Source organism: Pestalotiopsis fici (genome assembly GCF_000516985.1).
Source record: "Pestalotiopsis fici W106-1 unplaced genomic scaffold PFICI_Scf_3, whole genome shotgun sequence".
NCBI classification, from domain to species: domain Eukaryota; kingdom Fungi; phylum Ascomycota; class Sordariomycetes; order Amphisphaeriales; family Sporocadaceae; genus Pestalotiopsis; species Pestalotiopsis fici.
In genome coordinates this window covers 4,518,834-4,534,743 of record NW_006917093.1, presented here as the reverse complement: position 1 = coordinate 4,534,743, position 15,910 = coordinate 4,518,834, and the positions used below count along the sequence as shown (strand labels likewise).

Below are 15,910 nucleotides of genomic sequence, written 5' to 3'. Positions count from 1 at the left end.
GTGTTGAAAGAAAATAGAAAAACGACCAAAAGTTAACGTGTTTCCAACTAGAGCGACCGCATATCGTACAGTTTTTGGGAAGAAACTGAAACTTTGATTTGGAGCAAATGTGGAAATGAGAGCAATTGGTGTGTGCTGTGGTGGTGGTGGTAGAAGTCTTGCTACGCGCTGAAGGTATTTCCAGTCGAGAAAGAAGTGCCCAGAGCTGTCTCGACTCTTGTCGATCTGGGCAGTAGTGCGTCATAAGCTAAAGCATTGTCGGGCCTTCCCAGGTATCGATGCCGTAACCAAGCTGTTTATTGATCCACTCGCACGACCAGGGTGCTTACACATGCACTGTTTTTTTGTAGTGTACGGATAAGATAAAGTAGGGCAGAGGACATGGCAAAGGTTTATCAATCAGCAGCTGCTCTCAGTGACACCCTCTCAGACCAATTGCAGTACTACATCCCTCTAGGTGGTCGCTTGGTGATGGTTGGAAGAATTTGTATAGTCATATAAACCTACCTATAAAAGAATTGCAACAGAAAGTGCCCAGCGCCCACATAACATCTTAACCTTGCCTAAACTAGATTGTACCAAACCCTTGCGGCTTGCCACGGTTCTCTTCGCATCGGCTTCCCGGACATCTTGTGGCCCGGTGCCTCCTAAAACGGTCCGTCAGCTCAAATTGGTGTTGTGTTAAGCTAGCGAATGCGGCAGCCGGGGCTGCTTCTTTTTACGAGAACGGAAATCTCGCGACGCGAGGAGGCGAACTGAGTCACTTAAGCATTATGTACAATCAGAAAACACTTGAGGCAGCGGTTGATCCATATGCCCAGATGCCCATCCGTTATCTAAGCTGGTTGGTCCATGATAAAAGATAATGCTTATCAGATCCTCAAATCCGAAATTTTCTTTCTTTGGGTCTTGCGCCTATGGTATTTAAATAAACTATATGAGGCATTTGCCATATTCCGGGCCCCCGATGGAACCGGCCTATATTCTAAAGTCCTTGTAAGTCCACTTCTCTGTGGATTTCATCCGGGCCTGCTTCTTCACCGTCCTCCTGCGACTCTCCAGCTTTCCTCTCACCAGGAGACTCCGATACCGGTCCTTGAGGAGATTGCCTTCAGGCTTCAGTAATCTCAAAGAATCCTGCAGCTCATCTGGAAGCACGAGTTCAAGGTCCTTCTCCGGCAGTTTCATCTTGCCCAGCTGTTTTCTGCGGAGAATATCGTCGGTGGCGTCGTCCATTTCGTCGTCGCTGTCCTCAGCCTGCTTGGACAGGGCTCGAGCCTTGTCCTTTTCAGCCGCCAGCCTGGCGATCTCTTTGATCTGCTCCAACTGGGCCTTTCTGACTTTGGTCTTCTCTTCGTGTATCAGCCGTCGCTCTTCCTCCTTGCGCCTCTTGATCCTGTTTCTCTGAGCCTGTGTCTTTCTTCCCGGTCTCTTGGCCGAGGTCTTGAGCTCCTCGCCGCCGCTCTGAACGCCTTCCCACTCCGAGTCCTCTTCCCATTCCGAGAGCTCGGCCCTGGCTTCGGCAGCCTCTGCTTCAGCCGCAGACCGTGCGGCGGCCTCCATCCTGAGACGGTCTGCCTCCTCTTCTGCGAGGCGCTTCTTCTCGGCTTCGACTACCTTGTTTCCTTCTTCGCTCAATCGTGCCTCGTACTCTGGGAAAGAAGGGTTGTAACTGTAGCCTCCGGTGGGCTTTGCGACAGCCGGAATTCGCTTGCCACTTGCTGCTAATGAAATGGGCTTCTCCGTGATGCTCTTTGGGGCTTTCCTCTTGTCGTTCCGAGTATCGTGCAGCTCGCTCTTTACTTCAGGCTCGGGTGCAACTGCCCAAGGATCGTAGACTGTCTCTGAAAACTCGATTGTGTCCTCATGGTGTCCATCGGCTACCTTCTTGAGCCGAGCAAGTTCCTTTTGCGTAACATAGCCGGTGCGCTGTCGCTTGGACGCAATTATGCCATCGGTGGTCTTGGAAACACTGTCGCCGGCTCTCTTTCGTGAATCAACAGGGGCAATGGCTGAGCGCGCAGCTAGAATTTCGTCCGACTTGAGTTTTTTCGTAGTGTGCTTGGGAAACTTCTTTGGGTTTGCAGCATCGCCGACGGTGTCAAGTGTGAAGAGATCATCAGAGTCCCGCTCTGCTACGACACCACTGTAGATTGTGTTAGCGCAAATTGAATTCGTACTCAAGGAATGATCTCGACGAACCCTTTAATGATTTCCTCATTCAGCTCCTCGAGACCCTTCTCAACCTGGGTAACATCGACGTTCTTGCGCCATGCCTTCTTTCCTTTTCTGGAGGGCTGTTTGTATGTGGCCGGGGCCTCGGTCGACCCTGTTAGGGGCTTGATGACAGGCATTGTGACTGCTTCCCTTGATAATCGCCGCAACCAAAGTCTGCTTCTTCAATAAGAGTTTGATATGTTGTGGTGTTTGGGGCGCACACTGTAAAATCTCGGCTCGTCAAGTTTTTGGCGGGGACTTTGCAATCAGTTGGCCCAAACTTTCGCAAAATTTCGGTACGCCAGGGGATTGATAAGACAAAATTATCTTATCGGACTTTGGGTTGGTCAAAAACATGCGGGTACTAAAAAGTGGTCTGGTGCTTGGACTCTTTTGCAGAGGTGAGAGTCGACACCTGCCAACGCCCGCCAAATTGAATAAAGCCTGCTGAACCACCTTTGTAAGCGGGTGGGTAGCTGGTAGGTAGCTGAGCGACTGTGGGTTTGCTTTGAGCTGAGCAGTGGAAGTCAGGGACCTTCCTTACAGGCAGGCAGCGAATTGCAACTAGCACAGCAAACTGTTGGATCCGTCGAGGCTATGCGCTGTTCTTGTCTCCAGTATTGACAGCACCTGCACGTCGCCGCACGGAAGTTACTGCCGGTAGCCATTGGCCAAAAACTTTCAACCAGGTAAAGTTAATCACTACATATAATTATGCCTTTCTAGAAGGATAGTTTCTTTTTGTCCTATCTAATAATTCTTTGGACGTCATAAATTAATTATCTCTTCCGCACTCAATCAAGCCATTCATTTATTGCGACGACACGTTTTTCCAAATCTCTCTTTTCGTTCTTGTTAGATAGTACGACGACGCTACTATTTCACGCCGACCGCAACCAATATTCCCACTTGTTCTTTGAACAACACATGATCCACACTATTGACCGTCGATTTTGATACCACCAGCTGGACCCCCAACTGGACCCCCAGAACCCGCACGCCTTAGCGACATACGTAGTGCTACTACTACCTACTACTGAACCCGTTGGTAGGAAACCCAGCTGCCAGTACCTACCGCCGCGGAGCCGCGCCCCCTTTCTGCATCCCGCCCCCGTCCACCAGAAGCCCGACCGACTGACTGGACGCTCGTTGTCCCAAGCTTTGAACGGTACCGACTTCAGAATATCCTCGCCGCCAGTTCCATTGTGTGTTTCCGACTCGACTTTTCACGCAAACCTCGACATCTACAAGGTCGCGCAACCCAACCCCAACCGCAAAGATGGCTCAAGCTGGGACAGGCGGGTCGTACAGCAACCCCCTCAAAAAGTTCAAGTAAAGGCGCCTCCCCAATTGTACAGCTCATTGGCTTTGTAGAACGACGGTGATGCTGACCATGACCACCTACGCAGGCTGGTGTTCCTTGGTGAACAAAGCGGTATGCACTCAAGCGCCCGAGGGTCAAGAAATTGACTTTCGTATCAAATAGCTACAGCCACTGACATGTACACTTTGCAGTGGGCAAGACATCTCTTATCACGCGGTTCATGTACGACTCGTTCGACAACATGTACCAAGCCACCATTGGCATCGACTTCCTCTCCAAGGCAAGCACCCACTGTAGCCAAACCATCACGGCAAAGCACAAAACATGGCGATCTTGGGCATAGGAACTAATACCCATCTTGCATATTACAGACCATGTACCTGGAAGACCGGACTGTACGGTTGCAACTCTGGGATACGGCAGGACAGGAGAGATTTAGAAGTTTGATCCCCTCGTACATCAGAGACTCGAGCGTGGCTGTTGTTGTGTACGACATCTCAAGTATGTTTTGTGGTCATTTTTGTCTCTGTCACCGCTTTTTCATGGAGTGGGATCTAACACATCTTTTTTCCCCCTTAGATGCAAAGTCGTTCCAGAACACAAAGAAGTGGATAGACGATGTGCGGGCCGAGCGAGGCAACGATGTAATTATCGTGCTAGTCGGCAACAAGACTGATCTTAACGACAAACGTGAGGTTACAACACAGCAGGGAGAAGACGAGGCCAAGAAGAACAACCTCATGTTTGTGGAGACGAGCGCAAAGCTCGGCCACAATGTCAAGACTTTGTTCCGGAGAATAGCTCAGGCTCTGCCAGGAATGGAGGGCACTGATGCCGCTGGGCAAGCAGCATCTCAGAGTACGTATACCATCACTTTTTCCAACCGATCCAAGGGGGGCATGCAATTTGCACACGACAGATGGTTAACATGAGAAACAGTGATTGATGTCAAGACGAACACTCAAGCCCCGCAGCAGGAAGGCTGCTCCTGCTAAAGCGCCCCCGAAACCGATGCCTTTCCCTTCGGAAGAAGGTGTTAAATACACAGTCGAAGAATCAAGGATGGGCAGATATAATGTTGTGGCGGCTTGCAAGGCCTCATACGGCATAATCGATCGAAGAGATTGTATGATAAATGAAAGCAGCTGCGATGGGTTGAAATACCAACGTGGTTCTGTGCATTGCATGAACGAAGCCATGGAGAGAAGTTGCCGGGCATTTACACCGATATGGAATTTAGTATATGTAATACGCCTTCGCTTCAGCGCAATTGAGATATGAAATGGATGAATCAAAATGATAGCGATACAAGGATCAAGATATGCATTCGTCTTATAGCTTCTTTACTCTTTTCTATTCTTTTTATTCTTTCATATACGGAATGAGCTTATCTGATAGGTCGAGAGGGCCAGGGAGTGGCTTTTGCGCCGCCCGACTTATACTTTACGACACTGCTATAGTTTGCTCTTGAAACTATTGAGCCTCTCTTGTCTCTACTGAGCCATCGGCCATACCAAAGTACACAATAATTGGCTTTTCTGCGTCTGTAAGCAGGGTCCTTGACTGGGGGCCGTTGTAGCCCGAGAAGATACCCGTCTCCAACACGCCCTGCATGCTCTTCAGCCGCGTGGCCAACTCGTCCACCGTCCACAAGCCCTTGGAGGGGTCTGTCTTGTCCTTTTCGCTGTTGAGGAGCAGGGGCGGGAAGGGGGCGTCAATGATGTGATTTCCATTGTCCGTCACGATAGGGCCGGCCTTGCCGGGAAGGCCGGACCGTATGAAGGGCTTGATGCTGCCCATGGTAATGAGCTGGCGGCGCACGCGCTCGGTGAATAGAGGCTGTACTTCGATGGGGACACCAACCCAGTTGGTGAGGAGGCGGTCGACCTTTTTACGGTAGTCTAAAGAGAATGAAACAGTTAGGACCAGAATCAATATTGTGTAATGAATGCGTGTTGCATATTGGAGGGGGAAAAAATCAAAGCAAGGAGGGGCAATGAAGCTTACCAGCAACGCAGACAAACTTCTTGCTCGACACAGCAACCAGCTTCTCCTGGTAGTGACAGCCACCACCGCCCTTGATGAGGTTGAGCTCGAGATCGACCTCGTCGGCACCATCGAAACAGACGTCGAGATATTGCTGGCCCTCCTCGTACTCGGCCTCCATGACCATGTCGTCAATGGCGAGGAGGGGCAGGCGGGCGACGCGGATCAGGTCGCGCGACTGGATGCCCGTGGGCACAAACTTCATGCGGTCCGTCTGCTCGCGCGGCAGGTCGGCAATCGCCTCGACCACGTACTTGATGGTCGAGCCGGACCCGATGCCGATCCGCGTGTACGACGGGTGCAGGTGCTCGGCCACAGCCTTGCGCCCCGCAGCCCGCTTGGCCGACTCGACGAGGTCGCCCGCCGTGCTCACGGGCGGCGGGGGCGGGGGCTCCATCTTGTTTGTCGACATTTTCCTGTCCGGCATCTTTGCTGCTGCTACCGCTGCTGCTGTGGTTCGTGAGAAAGATGAGGAGGAGAAAGAGGGAATGGAGGAAATCCGGAGATGATTCGGCGCGTTTTTTCTTTGGTTGGATGAGGGCCGAGTATCCGTGCAGAAGAAGTGTATGGTGACGGCAGCCCAAGGCGCCTGCTTCGGACTTGGTGGGGTTGATGTGCGAAAGCTGCTGCTGCTGATGAGAGCGCCTAAGCCGGCCCTCGGAGAGATGCACTTCATATTGGAGGGTTTCTGTGAATGCAACAGTCCCGAATTCTTACTACCATATTCATAGATAAAAGGTCCATGACTATTTTGGGGTATAATTCTGGGATTCCGAAACAGGGTAGCTTTGGTCGCCAGAGCAGCCCGGAAGTAAAGTCCGTGAAAGTCGCGAATGATCCGCTGTAGAATGATTAAATAACAAAGTACAATAGTGTACCTCTCGAAACGCTAGCACCGAAGATGTCAACTCCGAATCATGTCTGGGCAAGTCCACACAATCGAAGCTCTAAAACTCACATGCATCTACCTGGGCAGCTCAAAAAGAAGTTAACGGGTTTTGACATTGACTTTCCGAACATCAGTCTGGTAAGACGTATGGGGTTCCATCTTGAAGACGCCTAGGTACTTATAGATCTAATGACAGAAATCGATTGACTCTCGATGTTTCTCGTAATGTTTGCGAGATCTCTATAGGGGGCCGAAAGATGCTCCCTTAGTTTTATTTTTTATTTTATATGCACGGGCATAAAGATCTGAATCCAAGTTGGATTTGATTATTGGCCAAAGCTAGCTTAATCACTGCCGTCAGTACTTCCGATTAAGAAGACTGTTGAAAGTACCTGGGAGGTTCGGTGTTTTATTTTTATGTCATGGCTTGGAGGCCAAGACATTCCAAACTGTACATATGTATGTCGCCGTATCCATAAGTATCGAGGGCGATCCGCTGTACACTTCGGATCCAAGTCTCAGCTTTGTACTTTATCCATCCCCACCTATATGATACTTTATCGTACAAATGGATCAATCATTGATTACCATGAGCACGAAACAAATTGTGGTAAGAAGCATGCATTGCTAAATAACTAGGTTACGGGTCTCACGGATGGATAACACAAGCACTGTTGTGGCGTAGACACACCAGCCACAATCATGGGACTAAGCCGCATCCATGTTACACCTCCTCCAGCATAATAAACGTTAGATCGGTACCAAACCCCCATATTTGGATCCAGTGATTTACCACGTACTCTCCCATATATTTTGTGCTGCTTAATACTGGCTGTTATGAAGGTTCGTCGCCTGGTGTCCACACCAGTTGCTAGAAATTTCTATAAGCCGTATCGTGCCATAGAAAAGATGAGGGAAGATACCAGGCACACCAGAGCAAAGAAATATGGGGCATGTACCGATCTAACGTTTATTATGCTGGAGGAGGTGTAGGTCAGGCTTGACAACAAGTCTGGTCTGTGGGACTGGAGCGGCGAGCCGGCAGCCTAAAAGAGGTTTAGGCGCTGAGCGTCGAATACGCAGTACGTACCTCCGTACAGCCGGTGGTGTCCCCTCCCCCCCTTGCTTCCAGGTAAGAGCCTTTGTAATCGACGCTGTGACTCACACAGAGACAGACATTCGCTTAGGGATGCCGTTTACATGCAAGACCGCGGTCTATACGCACATAATGCAGTTTACTGCATAATGCGTATATTACGCTAATTATACCCTACCAGGACTCCATTTCTGAGCAGCCCCACTAATTTCATAACGCCACAGAAAATATGGATCCCGAGATAAGCTGGAGGTACCTCTCTCGGCATTTCCTACCAATTTTGTAAGGCGTATATAGGCATGTGGCGTATGTGTCTTAGTGTGTGGCTAGTGTGCTGTATAGCTCTCTATTTTGCACGCATTTTGCATGCATTTTGCTGAATTGCATAATGCGTTGGATGGATCGCGACAACCCTACATTCGCTAAAGCTGGGAAGCAAGATGAGCGCTTTCCCCTTTACAGATTGATGCGCATTTTCTGATTGGATTGATGTAGTATCGCCGTTCATCTTGAAATTTGAATCTGCTTCATGAATGAATCACGTGATGGTCAAACAGGACTGTTTTTTCAGTGACGCCGTGAGACGCCCCAAATGGCTGAGGCCTACTTCGTACCTATGTATATGGCTATTCGTGCACAGCCTTATAGTGGCTGTGTTGATAGTGCGTGAGGGGCTTTTCACTTTCGACAATGCGTTATAACGTTAAGGACTAGTAATCAATCCCATGATACATCTTTCCGACTTAAGCAGAGATATTAAACTGGGTCAGGTCGGCCTTAAGGCAATTAAAGTTCTCGTTGCAAAATACCAGACTCACGCACTTCAAGAAATGTTCGGACAGTTAATACCTCTATGCTCGGTGTGGGGCTTAGTTTCAACTACTATATCGTATGATGTCTAACGTTTAGATACATAGCAGCGATTCCAGTTCCTTTCGATACATACCTCGATCTCTTTGACCGTTATTATCATCAGCTGCGCGTAGACCGCTAGCGTTGGCGAGCTTCTTCTTCTGCAACTGCCGGTTTTGCACACTCTGTCCAATTATCAGAACTGGGCTCCTCGAGCTGTTTTGTAACGATGATAACTTACTATTTCTATCGAGTCGTTTGTGATGTATCTCAGGACTGTAACTTGCCTATCTTGACCCATGCGCTTGACCCGTCCTATGGCTTGATCCTCGACTGATGGATTCCACTGGGGTTCGACGAGGTGAAGTCGACTGGCCACTGAAAGACCATTCAGTCTATATCAAAGGACTCTATTAGCATACGATTCATCAAGCATCGCCTGCAAATTCATGTCCTGTAGTATAGAGTGGCATACCCTGCAGCACCGGTACTGAGAGTCATTATGAGCACGCGGATGCTCGAGTCTTGGTGGAATTGCGATAGCCGTTCTGCTCTCTTCATTGTACTAAGTGTGCCGTCGACACGTCGAAATGAGATTGCTTGCTGTTGGAACATGCTCTCTATAATATCCAGTGTGCTAATCCAGTAAGTAAAAACAATGCTGTTTCATAGTTAGCCATCAGTCGGCGTAAATGACCCCGACATATCAGAGAGTACCTCTTTTCCTCCATGTGATGTTCAATGACATCAGTGACCAATGCATGCAGCTTAGAAGTTGTGGTTGTCCAAGGCTCAATTAATGGCTCGATTGAACAATTTGGGCTGGCTTCGACAAGATAGTCTATACCATCATGGTCGTCCCCACAAACGACACATGGTGTTGCTTCCAGTGTCCCAGCTGAAGAAGTCTGTGATCGGAGTTGGGGTACACAACTGCCACATATCAATGCATCACAACACGTAAGCTGTGGTAGTCGCATTGGGTCGAATTCACCATTGACTAGCACGGATGTTAAGCAAAGGGCACATGTCGTCTCCGAACTCTGTTCGAGAAGGCTGATCTTTTCGTCCAAAGTGTCCATTGAATCACCATGGCCGGACGACGAACATATTTGACGTCCACCATTGTTGCAGAATTGCCTGAGTTTCAGGATACCTCTGAGCAGCATGCGACTTGCTCCTCCACATTTATGAGAACTGACAGTGGCATCTAGCGACTTTTTGATGGACATGCCGATCGAAGCATACCCGCCGCGCTCAATTGGTGTGAGATCTACTCGTATCTCTTTGTAGAGCACATCAGATTCCGCAACGAGTAATGAACTTCGTCGGATGCAGACAGCACCAAGGACTAACTTGAGATTCTCCAATCCCTGTCTGGATATGGCCCCAGAGACGGACGTTTGACCGATGATGTGTTTACGAAAGGTTCGATCATCCTCCAAGTAAGGTATACGCAGGAACTTGAACAGCGAAGCTAGGTCATGGATGGAATTCTGAATTGGCGTGCCTGTGATGCACCATCTTATATTTGCCGACAGTTTCATGGCGGCTTGAAATTGCCCACTCGAAGCGTTTCGTATGGTGTGTGCTGTTAACGCCTTAGTAGAATATACATAAGATCGAGATCTTAGCTAATATACCTTCGTCAAGCACCAATCGATGCCACTGAAAATGATCGAGCATTCCACCTCCTGGACTGTAATCCTTGGCAACCGTGGCATAAGTAGTAAGGACGATGTCATGAGGCGAATTGGTCAAGTCATCTAAGCGTCTCATACGGCCGTGATATTTGCAGTACGATATTTTCCCCTCTACGACATGTCTGTCTGTTTAGTTAGTCGTTAGGGTTCCTGAAGATACATTGAGCATACCTTTTGATTTCGTCAATCCATGTATCCATTAATACTTCCAGCCAGTGCAAACATCAGCGCACGTTCTATTGTTCAGTAAGTAGGACAGTAGGCAACTTACCCACAGAGGGAAGTACAACTAGGGTACTCTTGCTGGGATTGCGTCCATGGTCTGACTTAAATTTTGGTGAAGGCAATTGCTTATTGTAAGTATCATATTGCTGCAAGGTCCGAACGATGGCACATATCATTGTCAGTGTTTTCCCATGGCCCATGTCATCGGCAAGTATTCCCCCAGGTGGATCTCGAGGTATTGGACTCTTTGTGTCACTTATCCGATGGAGATACCTAATGCCCTCATCAGTGGATATAGCGATGTTCGTTACTACGAGTACTGACAGCGGCTCGCTTTCGAATGAGCAGTGTCTTCTCCAGAGACTATTCGTGTCATCTGGTGACGGCCTTTCTCGACGGAGGATAAAGTCGATTCCTTCTCTCTGGTACCTGATGACTTAATCAGCGCTCTGGGTGTACACTATGAGACATGATAACCGTACGGTTTCAGGGCTGTTCTTATCAAAGTCTTATCCATATCCACTTCCTGCAGGTCGTTTTGAACCGTAATATGGCTGAGAATGTCTATAGCATCAATCGTCTGTGAAGACTCTGGCGACTCTGAAGAAAGGATTTTGCCCTTTTCGCCTTCTGGCGTAGTAGTCTTCGTGATAGAAGACAAAGCCTCTCCCTCCATCGGGTCGGGGCCTGGGAGGCCTAGATAATGCGGGTTATCATAAATTCTATGGTCAGGGATAAATCGAGGGCGCTGTAAGAATAACCTGGACTTGGACAGGTTTCTACTCAATTTATCGCGAAGATAATGCGGTCCACATATGATGACATCCATAGGGCATGAAGGTTTTTGCGACCGTGGCACTCGGAGTGACGTCGAGTTAAAAAGGCCTTGTTCGAGATCCTTTTGTCTGACGAGACCAATGCAGGAGAGCAGCGAGGGGTCAATTTCTGAAGTCAAAGCCCTGTAGGCCTTGACATTCAACAGTGCAATCGGCGTGGTATCCTCAGCTCGGATCACGCCGTTGGAGTGGTCGAAAAAAACGTCGACGACATTGAAGTTCTCGTTGTCGCTCTGGTAGGTTTGGAGATTGTGGTGAAACCCTGGTTGGACCACGCTCAGCTGTATCTGAACATCGCAAAGCTATGATAACATGAGCCCCTCAATTCAAGATACCGAAGAGTGTCCTGCTAGGCACTTACCATTCCAAAACAGGAAATATCAACTTCATGACGATCATCGTTTGATGCAAGTGTCTGCCAAGAACTCGAGCTACTTGTTAAACTTTTCCCATGACTGCCGCTGGAATCTGTTTGAGAAAGGGATTGACAGGGTAACGCTAAATATCTGGGTTTCAGTCCGGAAATGAACGGGTGGCTAGAGAGATCTACTTATGTCACTCAATACCGAGACGGAGTTCTTACATTCGAGTCGAGTAGATTGCCGTAGTTGCGTGGACAGATGTGCGCCGTGAGGCATATTGTCGTCTTGCTTTTGCCGCTTGGCTGGAGGGTTGCCTTGGCTATGGCAATAGCCGTTTGTGCCGCGATTTGGCAACAATCGTTTTGGTATGGACGACATGATGCTAACAAATACCGAGCGAACATCAGTACACTGATATCCCATCAGTTGAAATGAGGGAGGGGAAAAAAAGCCTTCAGAACCATCACTTATAACGGCTCTATGGATGCTGGCGAAAGTGAGGACCCACCGAGATCATCATCCGAAATGCATTCGAGTACACCGCCACCATCTGTGCAACATCAGCTCTGCCCAAAGTCAACCTTGGCTACCCCCACCACAGGCAGACAGGCATTTCATGCAGTCGATTCTTAACATGTAACCCCACAGCCTTACCCAAAGTCAATACAAAATCACCACTTCTTCAAGAATCTCTCAGGGATCACAATCCGGAACGTTCGCAAAAAGATTCTATGGACTCACAGAACAACATCATGGCGGCCAGCGCGCAAAGTTGGCTGCCTATTAAGGATCAGTTCGTGGATGCGTTGCGCGCTTTCAAGCAAAGGGCTCGACTCTCCAGCTCAGAAGAGCTGGAATTTTCCATGACAAGTCTTGACGATTTGAAGCTTGCAGTGCGCAAAATGGAGAGTGATCAAGAAAGCAGACGTTGCATGATGAATTTGAAGCGACTTGACCCATTTTTAAAGTCGATGGAAGAATACGGAAAACTTATCGAGATATTCGTGAACGTTAATGAGGTAGTTGCCTTCGTTTGGGTAAGTTTTTGTCTCCATCTCTTCTGCGTTCCCCCCTCTTATTTATGTGTCTCTTTTGTCTTCTTACTCTATTTCACTTCTTCCTTCCATCGATTGTTCTCGCCGCTGATGTTAATGTTCAGGGCCCAATGAAGTTCATCCTGCAAGTAAGCAACGCGAGCATTGAAACGCTTGATTGTCACCCAGCGCTAACCTTATCAAGGTCGCTTCTACACACGCGGAGGCCCTACATTGTATCCTGGACGCCTACCAGGAAATTGGGGAGCAAATACCTCTCCTGGCCAGCTACCAGAGCTTGTTTGCTGGCAATGACCACATGGGTCAAATTCTAAAGGATATATATACAGATATCTTGGAATTTCACCGAGAGACCTTGAGACACTTCAAATCAAAAGGTAATTTATCATCCTTGCTGCATTCATGAACCTTCGCTGAAACAATGGCTATTCAGTGTGGAAACAGCTCTTCCGTGCTACTTGGAAAGGCTTCAATTTGAGACTGAAAATGATCAAGGATAATTTGACTCGCCACAAACATCTCATAGAGAGCCGTGCGTCACTGATACAGTTTGAAGAAGTAAAAATTATTCGTCAACAACAGGAACAAATGTTTCAATTGATGGATCAATCAGCGCAGAGCAATCGCTTCTGTGAGGTAATGGAATGGCTATCGCCTTTCCTGCCAGATGGTCTGCAGGACTCTTACAAAGAAATAAGTTCCATCTGTCCAGATGCTGGACGATGGCTTCTGGAACATCCAAAGGTCAAAGACTGGCTTCTCCCGCAATATTGTACGACTCCGCTCTTGTGGCTCAATGGAATTCCAGGCGCAGGTCAGTGTTTTCGTTTCTTCTCAAACCACTGAGGATATTTGTAATTAAGAGATTCAACAGGCAAAACTATCCTAGCATCGCTTGTTGTAGACAAAGTCAAGACAATCCCTGAGGTGTCGGTCTCGTATTTTTATTTCAAGTTTCGAGATCAAACAAGAAACAGTATGCTGAGTGCCGCAAAGTCCATAACAGCACAATTGCTTCGTGAGGATATGGACGGGGATCTGTTGTATCAATTTTACGACAACAAATCGTCGTCGGGCAGTATGGCTCTAACGTCGCCAGATTTGGCCAAGGAGATGCTACACCAAGCGTTAGAAGGCAAATCGAAAACGAAATTCATCATACTTGACGGGCTAGATGAATGCGAAAGAAGTGAACGCAGAACAATAACTGCATGGTTCCAAGAAGAAGCCGAGACGCTGATAGGTAGTGATCCTGACAGTATACGGATAATGTTTGTGAGTCAGGACGATGGTGTAGGACGTAGAGATCTGGCTCAAGTTCCCATGATAAGGGTCTCTTCAGCTGAAAACAAGGAAGACATCAAGGCATTTGCGGAGAAATGGCAGCAGCGTATCGAGGAGCGTTTCGGGAACCTCCATGCAAGACTCTTTCACATTACCAACATAATTGTGGCAAGATCTCAAGGCGAGTATCAAGAATTTCCCTTGAGACATGTTGTTCTAACTTGAGCTAGGCATGTTTATTTTTGCGCGGCTTTTCGCAGAGTATCTTTTCAACCTAGGCTCTCCGGACCAACTGAAGCAGGAACTCAACCCTGAAAGATTGCCTGTGGAGCTTGATGACTTGTATGTAACCAAAAAAATATTTCAAGTATTCAATACTGACTTTAGATCTACCAGATACGACCGCATATTGTACCGCATTACGGATTCCCGTCCAGAACCACTTTCTGCCATGATTCGAAAGGTACTTGGCTGGATAGTCGCTGCTCAAAGGCCTCTGAGATGGCGCGAGCTACAGGGAGCCATCTCAGTGGACCTGGAGACTCAAGACGTAAATTTTGAGAAAAGGCTCCTCGACTCACCCGATATTCTCTTCGCATCATTAGTCCAGCAAGAATCCGACGACAGCATCACTTTGATCCACAGCACTGCGAAAGAGTAAGTTTTATTAGGCGAAGCATAGAATACATCTTCTGAAGATTTGCTAATCACAACCGTATTATAAAGGTATCTCCGCAGAACAAACTTTGTCCAATGGAGAAATCCAGACCACTCGTTGGCTATATTGAGCTTGGCCTATCTTAATCTTCCACCCTTTGACCCGTCTTACCCCGACGAGAATATTTCAAATTCGATCCTGACCGGTTTCTACTCATATGCAGAATATGCGCTTTCATGTTGGGCGTTAGACGTGGCGACCGCAGTCGGAGATGCGTCCCAAGCCGATGATCTCAGCAATCTAGTGGATACTTTAGATGTCTTCATTCCCATGCATTGGGAAGCGTCTTCGAGAATGAACAACATATCAGCATCAGTCAAACGAAAATTCATTCGTTTCGAGAAGGCCGACTGCTACGACGACCTACTACAGGCAGCATCATGGATGGAGAAACAACTCGAGGGTCCTGATAAGACCTGCCTTGATGAAGCACCACTTCGCTTGATGCAAGTTATCAAATCAATCCGAGAGGTATTTGAGCAAAAGATAGAGGATGGCTTGACAGACCAAGAGCAGGCTACTTTGATTCAGTACTATGGTGCATCTTGGTTCAAGTGTCCCCGTCTCAATTGCTACTACTTTCATCAAGGGTTCAAAAATGCCGGGCAACGAAAAGACCATGTGAATCGGCACGAGCGCCCTTTCTTATGCACCATCACAAATTGCCATTCGGCCAATTTTGGATTTGCTGCGAAGAATGAGCTTGAGAGACACATGCTCGATTTCCATGGCTTCGACATGTCGAATGCGGACGAGTTTCCTAAACAACAACTAAGAACAGCCCCTCATTCATCTACCAAGAACGCTCGCGACTTCAAATGCGAGCTTTGCAACAAAACATTCACGCAAAAGCACAATCTGGTAGCGCATGTTCGAGTCCACAACTCCGAGAAACCGTACCAATGCACCTTGTGCGACAAGAAGTTCACTCGCAAGAGAGATTGCAACAGGCATGAGCGCGGTCATGGAGAAAAAGAATCTATTTGTTTCGGCGAACTCGATGATGGTACTACGTGGGGTTGTAAGGCCTCATTTGGTAGGGCGGACACACTTGCTGCTCACCTTCGCTCAAAGGCTGGAAGAGAGTGTATGCGGCCAGTGATCCTGAGAGAACAAGAACTCAATGCAAAAGACATTTCATTGATGCCCTTCGCAGAGTTACTCAGGATTTGTGGATTAAGTCCCGAGAATATGGGGATTTCTCAGTCGACTCAGTGAGATACAATGGAAACTATGGTACTCACGAAGTGCGATTATTGCAAATCTATGCTGCAGATAGAAAATTTGGTTGGTCTGTTGCGGT

The 15,910-nt window shown here is 48.0% G+C and overlaps 5 protein-coding genes across 5 annotated transcripts; 2 read left to right on the top strand and 3 right to left on the bottom strand.

Annotated features, from left to right (window-relative positions):
* Positions 1-978: 978 nt before the first annotated feature.
* Positions 979-2,354, bottom strand: PFICI_05518 (uncharacterized protein; the record flags this gene model as incomplete). The annotated part of the gene is made up of 2 exons (XM_007834099.1): positions 979-2,146; positions 2,203-2,354. The coding sequence occupies 2 exons, from the start codon at positions 2,352-2,354 to the stop codon at positions 979-981; spliced, it is 1,320 nt and encodes a 439-aa protein (XP_007832290.1).
* Positions 2,355-3,761: 1,407 nt separating this feature from the next.
* On the top strand, positions 3,762-4,536 carry PFICI_05517 (Ras-related protein Rab-6A; the record flags this gene model as incomplete). Its single annotated transcript, XM_007834098.1, has 4 exons — positions 3,762-3,834; positions 3,929-4,042; positions 4,121-4,399; positions 4,481-4,536. 4 exons carry the CDS (start codon positions 3,762-3,764, stop codon positions 4,534-4,536), a joined length of 522 nt encoding a protein of 173 aa, XP_007832289.1.
* Positions 4,537-5,014: 478 nt separating this feature from the next.
* On the bottom strand, positions 5,015-5,984 carry PFICI_05516 (uncharacterized protein; the record flags this gene model as incomplete). Its single annotated transcript, XM_007834097.1, has 2 exons — positions 5,015-5,442; positions 5,549-5,984. 2 exons carry the CDS (start codon positions 5,982-5,984, stop codon positions 5,015-5,017), a joined length of 864 nt encoding a protein of 287 aa, XP_007832288.1.
* A 2,493-nt stretch (positions 5,985-8,477) lies between these two features.
* Positions 8,478-11,552, bottom strand: PFICI_05515 (uncharacterized protein; the record flags this gene model as incomplete). Its single annotated transcript, XM_007834096.1, has 9 exons — positions 8,478-8,609; positions 8,666-8,819; positions 8,900-9,085; positions 9,142-10,015; positions 10,068-10,253; positions 10,399-10,633; positions 10,673-10,781; positions 10,835-11,490; positions 11,550-11,552. The coding sequence occupies 9 exons, from the start codon at positions 11,550-11,552 to the stop codon at positions 8,478-8,480; spliced, it is 2,535 nt and encodes an 844-aa protein (XP_007832287.1).
* Positions 11,553-12,302: 750 nt separating this feature from the next.
* Positions 12,303-15,825, top strand: PFICI_05514 (uncharacterized protein; the record flags this gene model as incomplete). Its single annotated transcript, XM_007834095.1, has 8 exons — positions 12,303-12,587; positions 12,710-12,733; positions 12,790-12,982; positions 13,039-13,419; positions 13,480-14,054; positions 14,116-14,231; positions 14,286-14,546; positions 14,616-15,825. The coding sequence occupies 8 exons, from the start codon at positions 12,303-12,305 to the stop codon at positions 15,823-15,825; spliced, it is 3,045 nt and encodes a 1,014-aa protein (XP_007832286.1).
* Between the last annotated feature and the right edge of the window lie 85 nt (positions 15,826-15,910).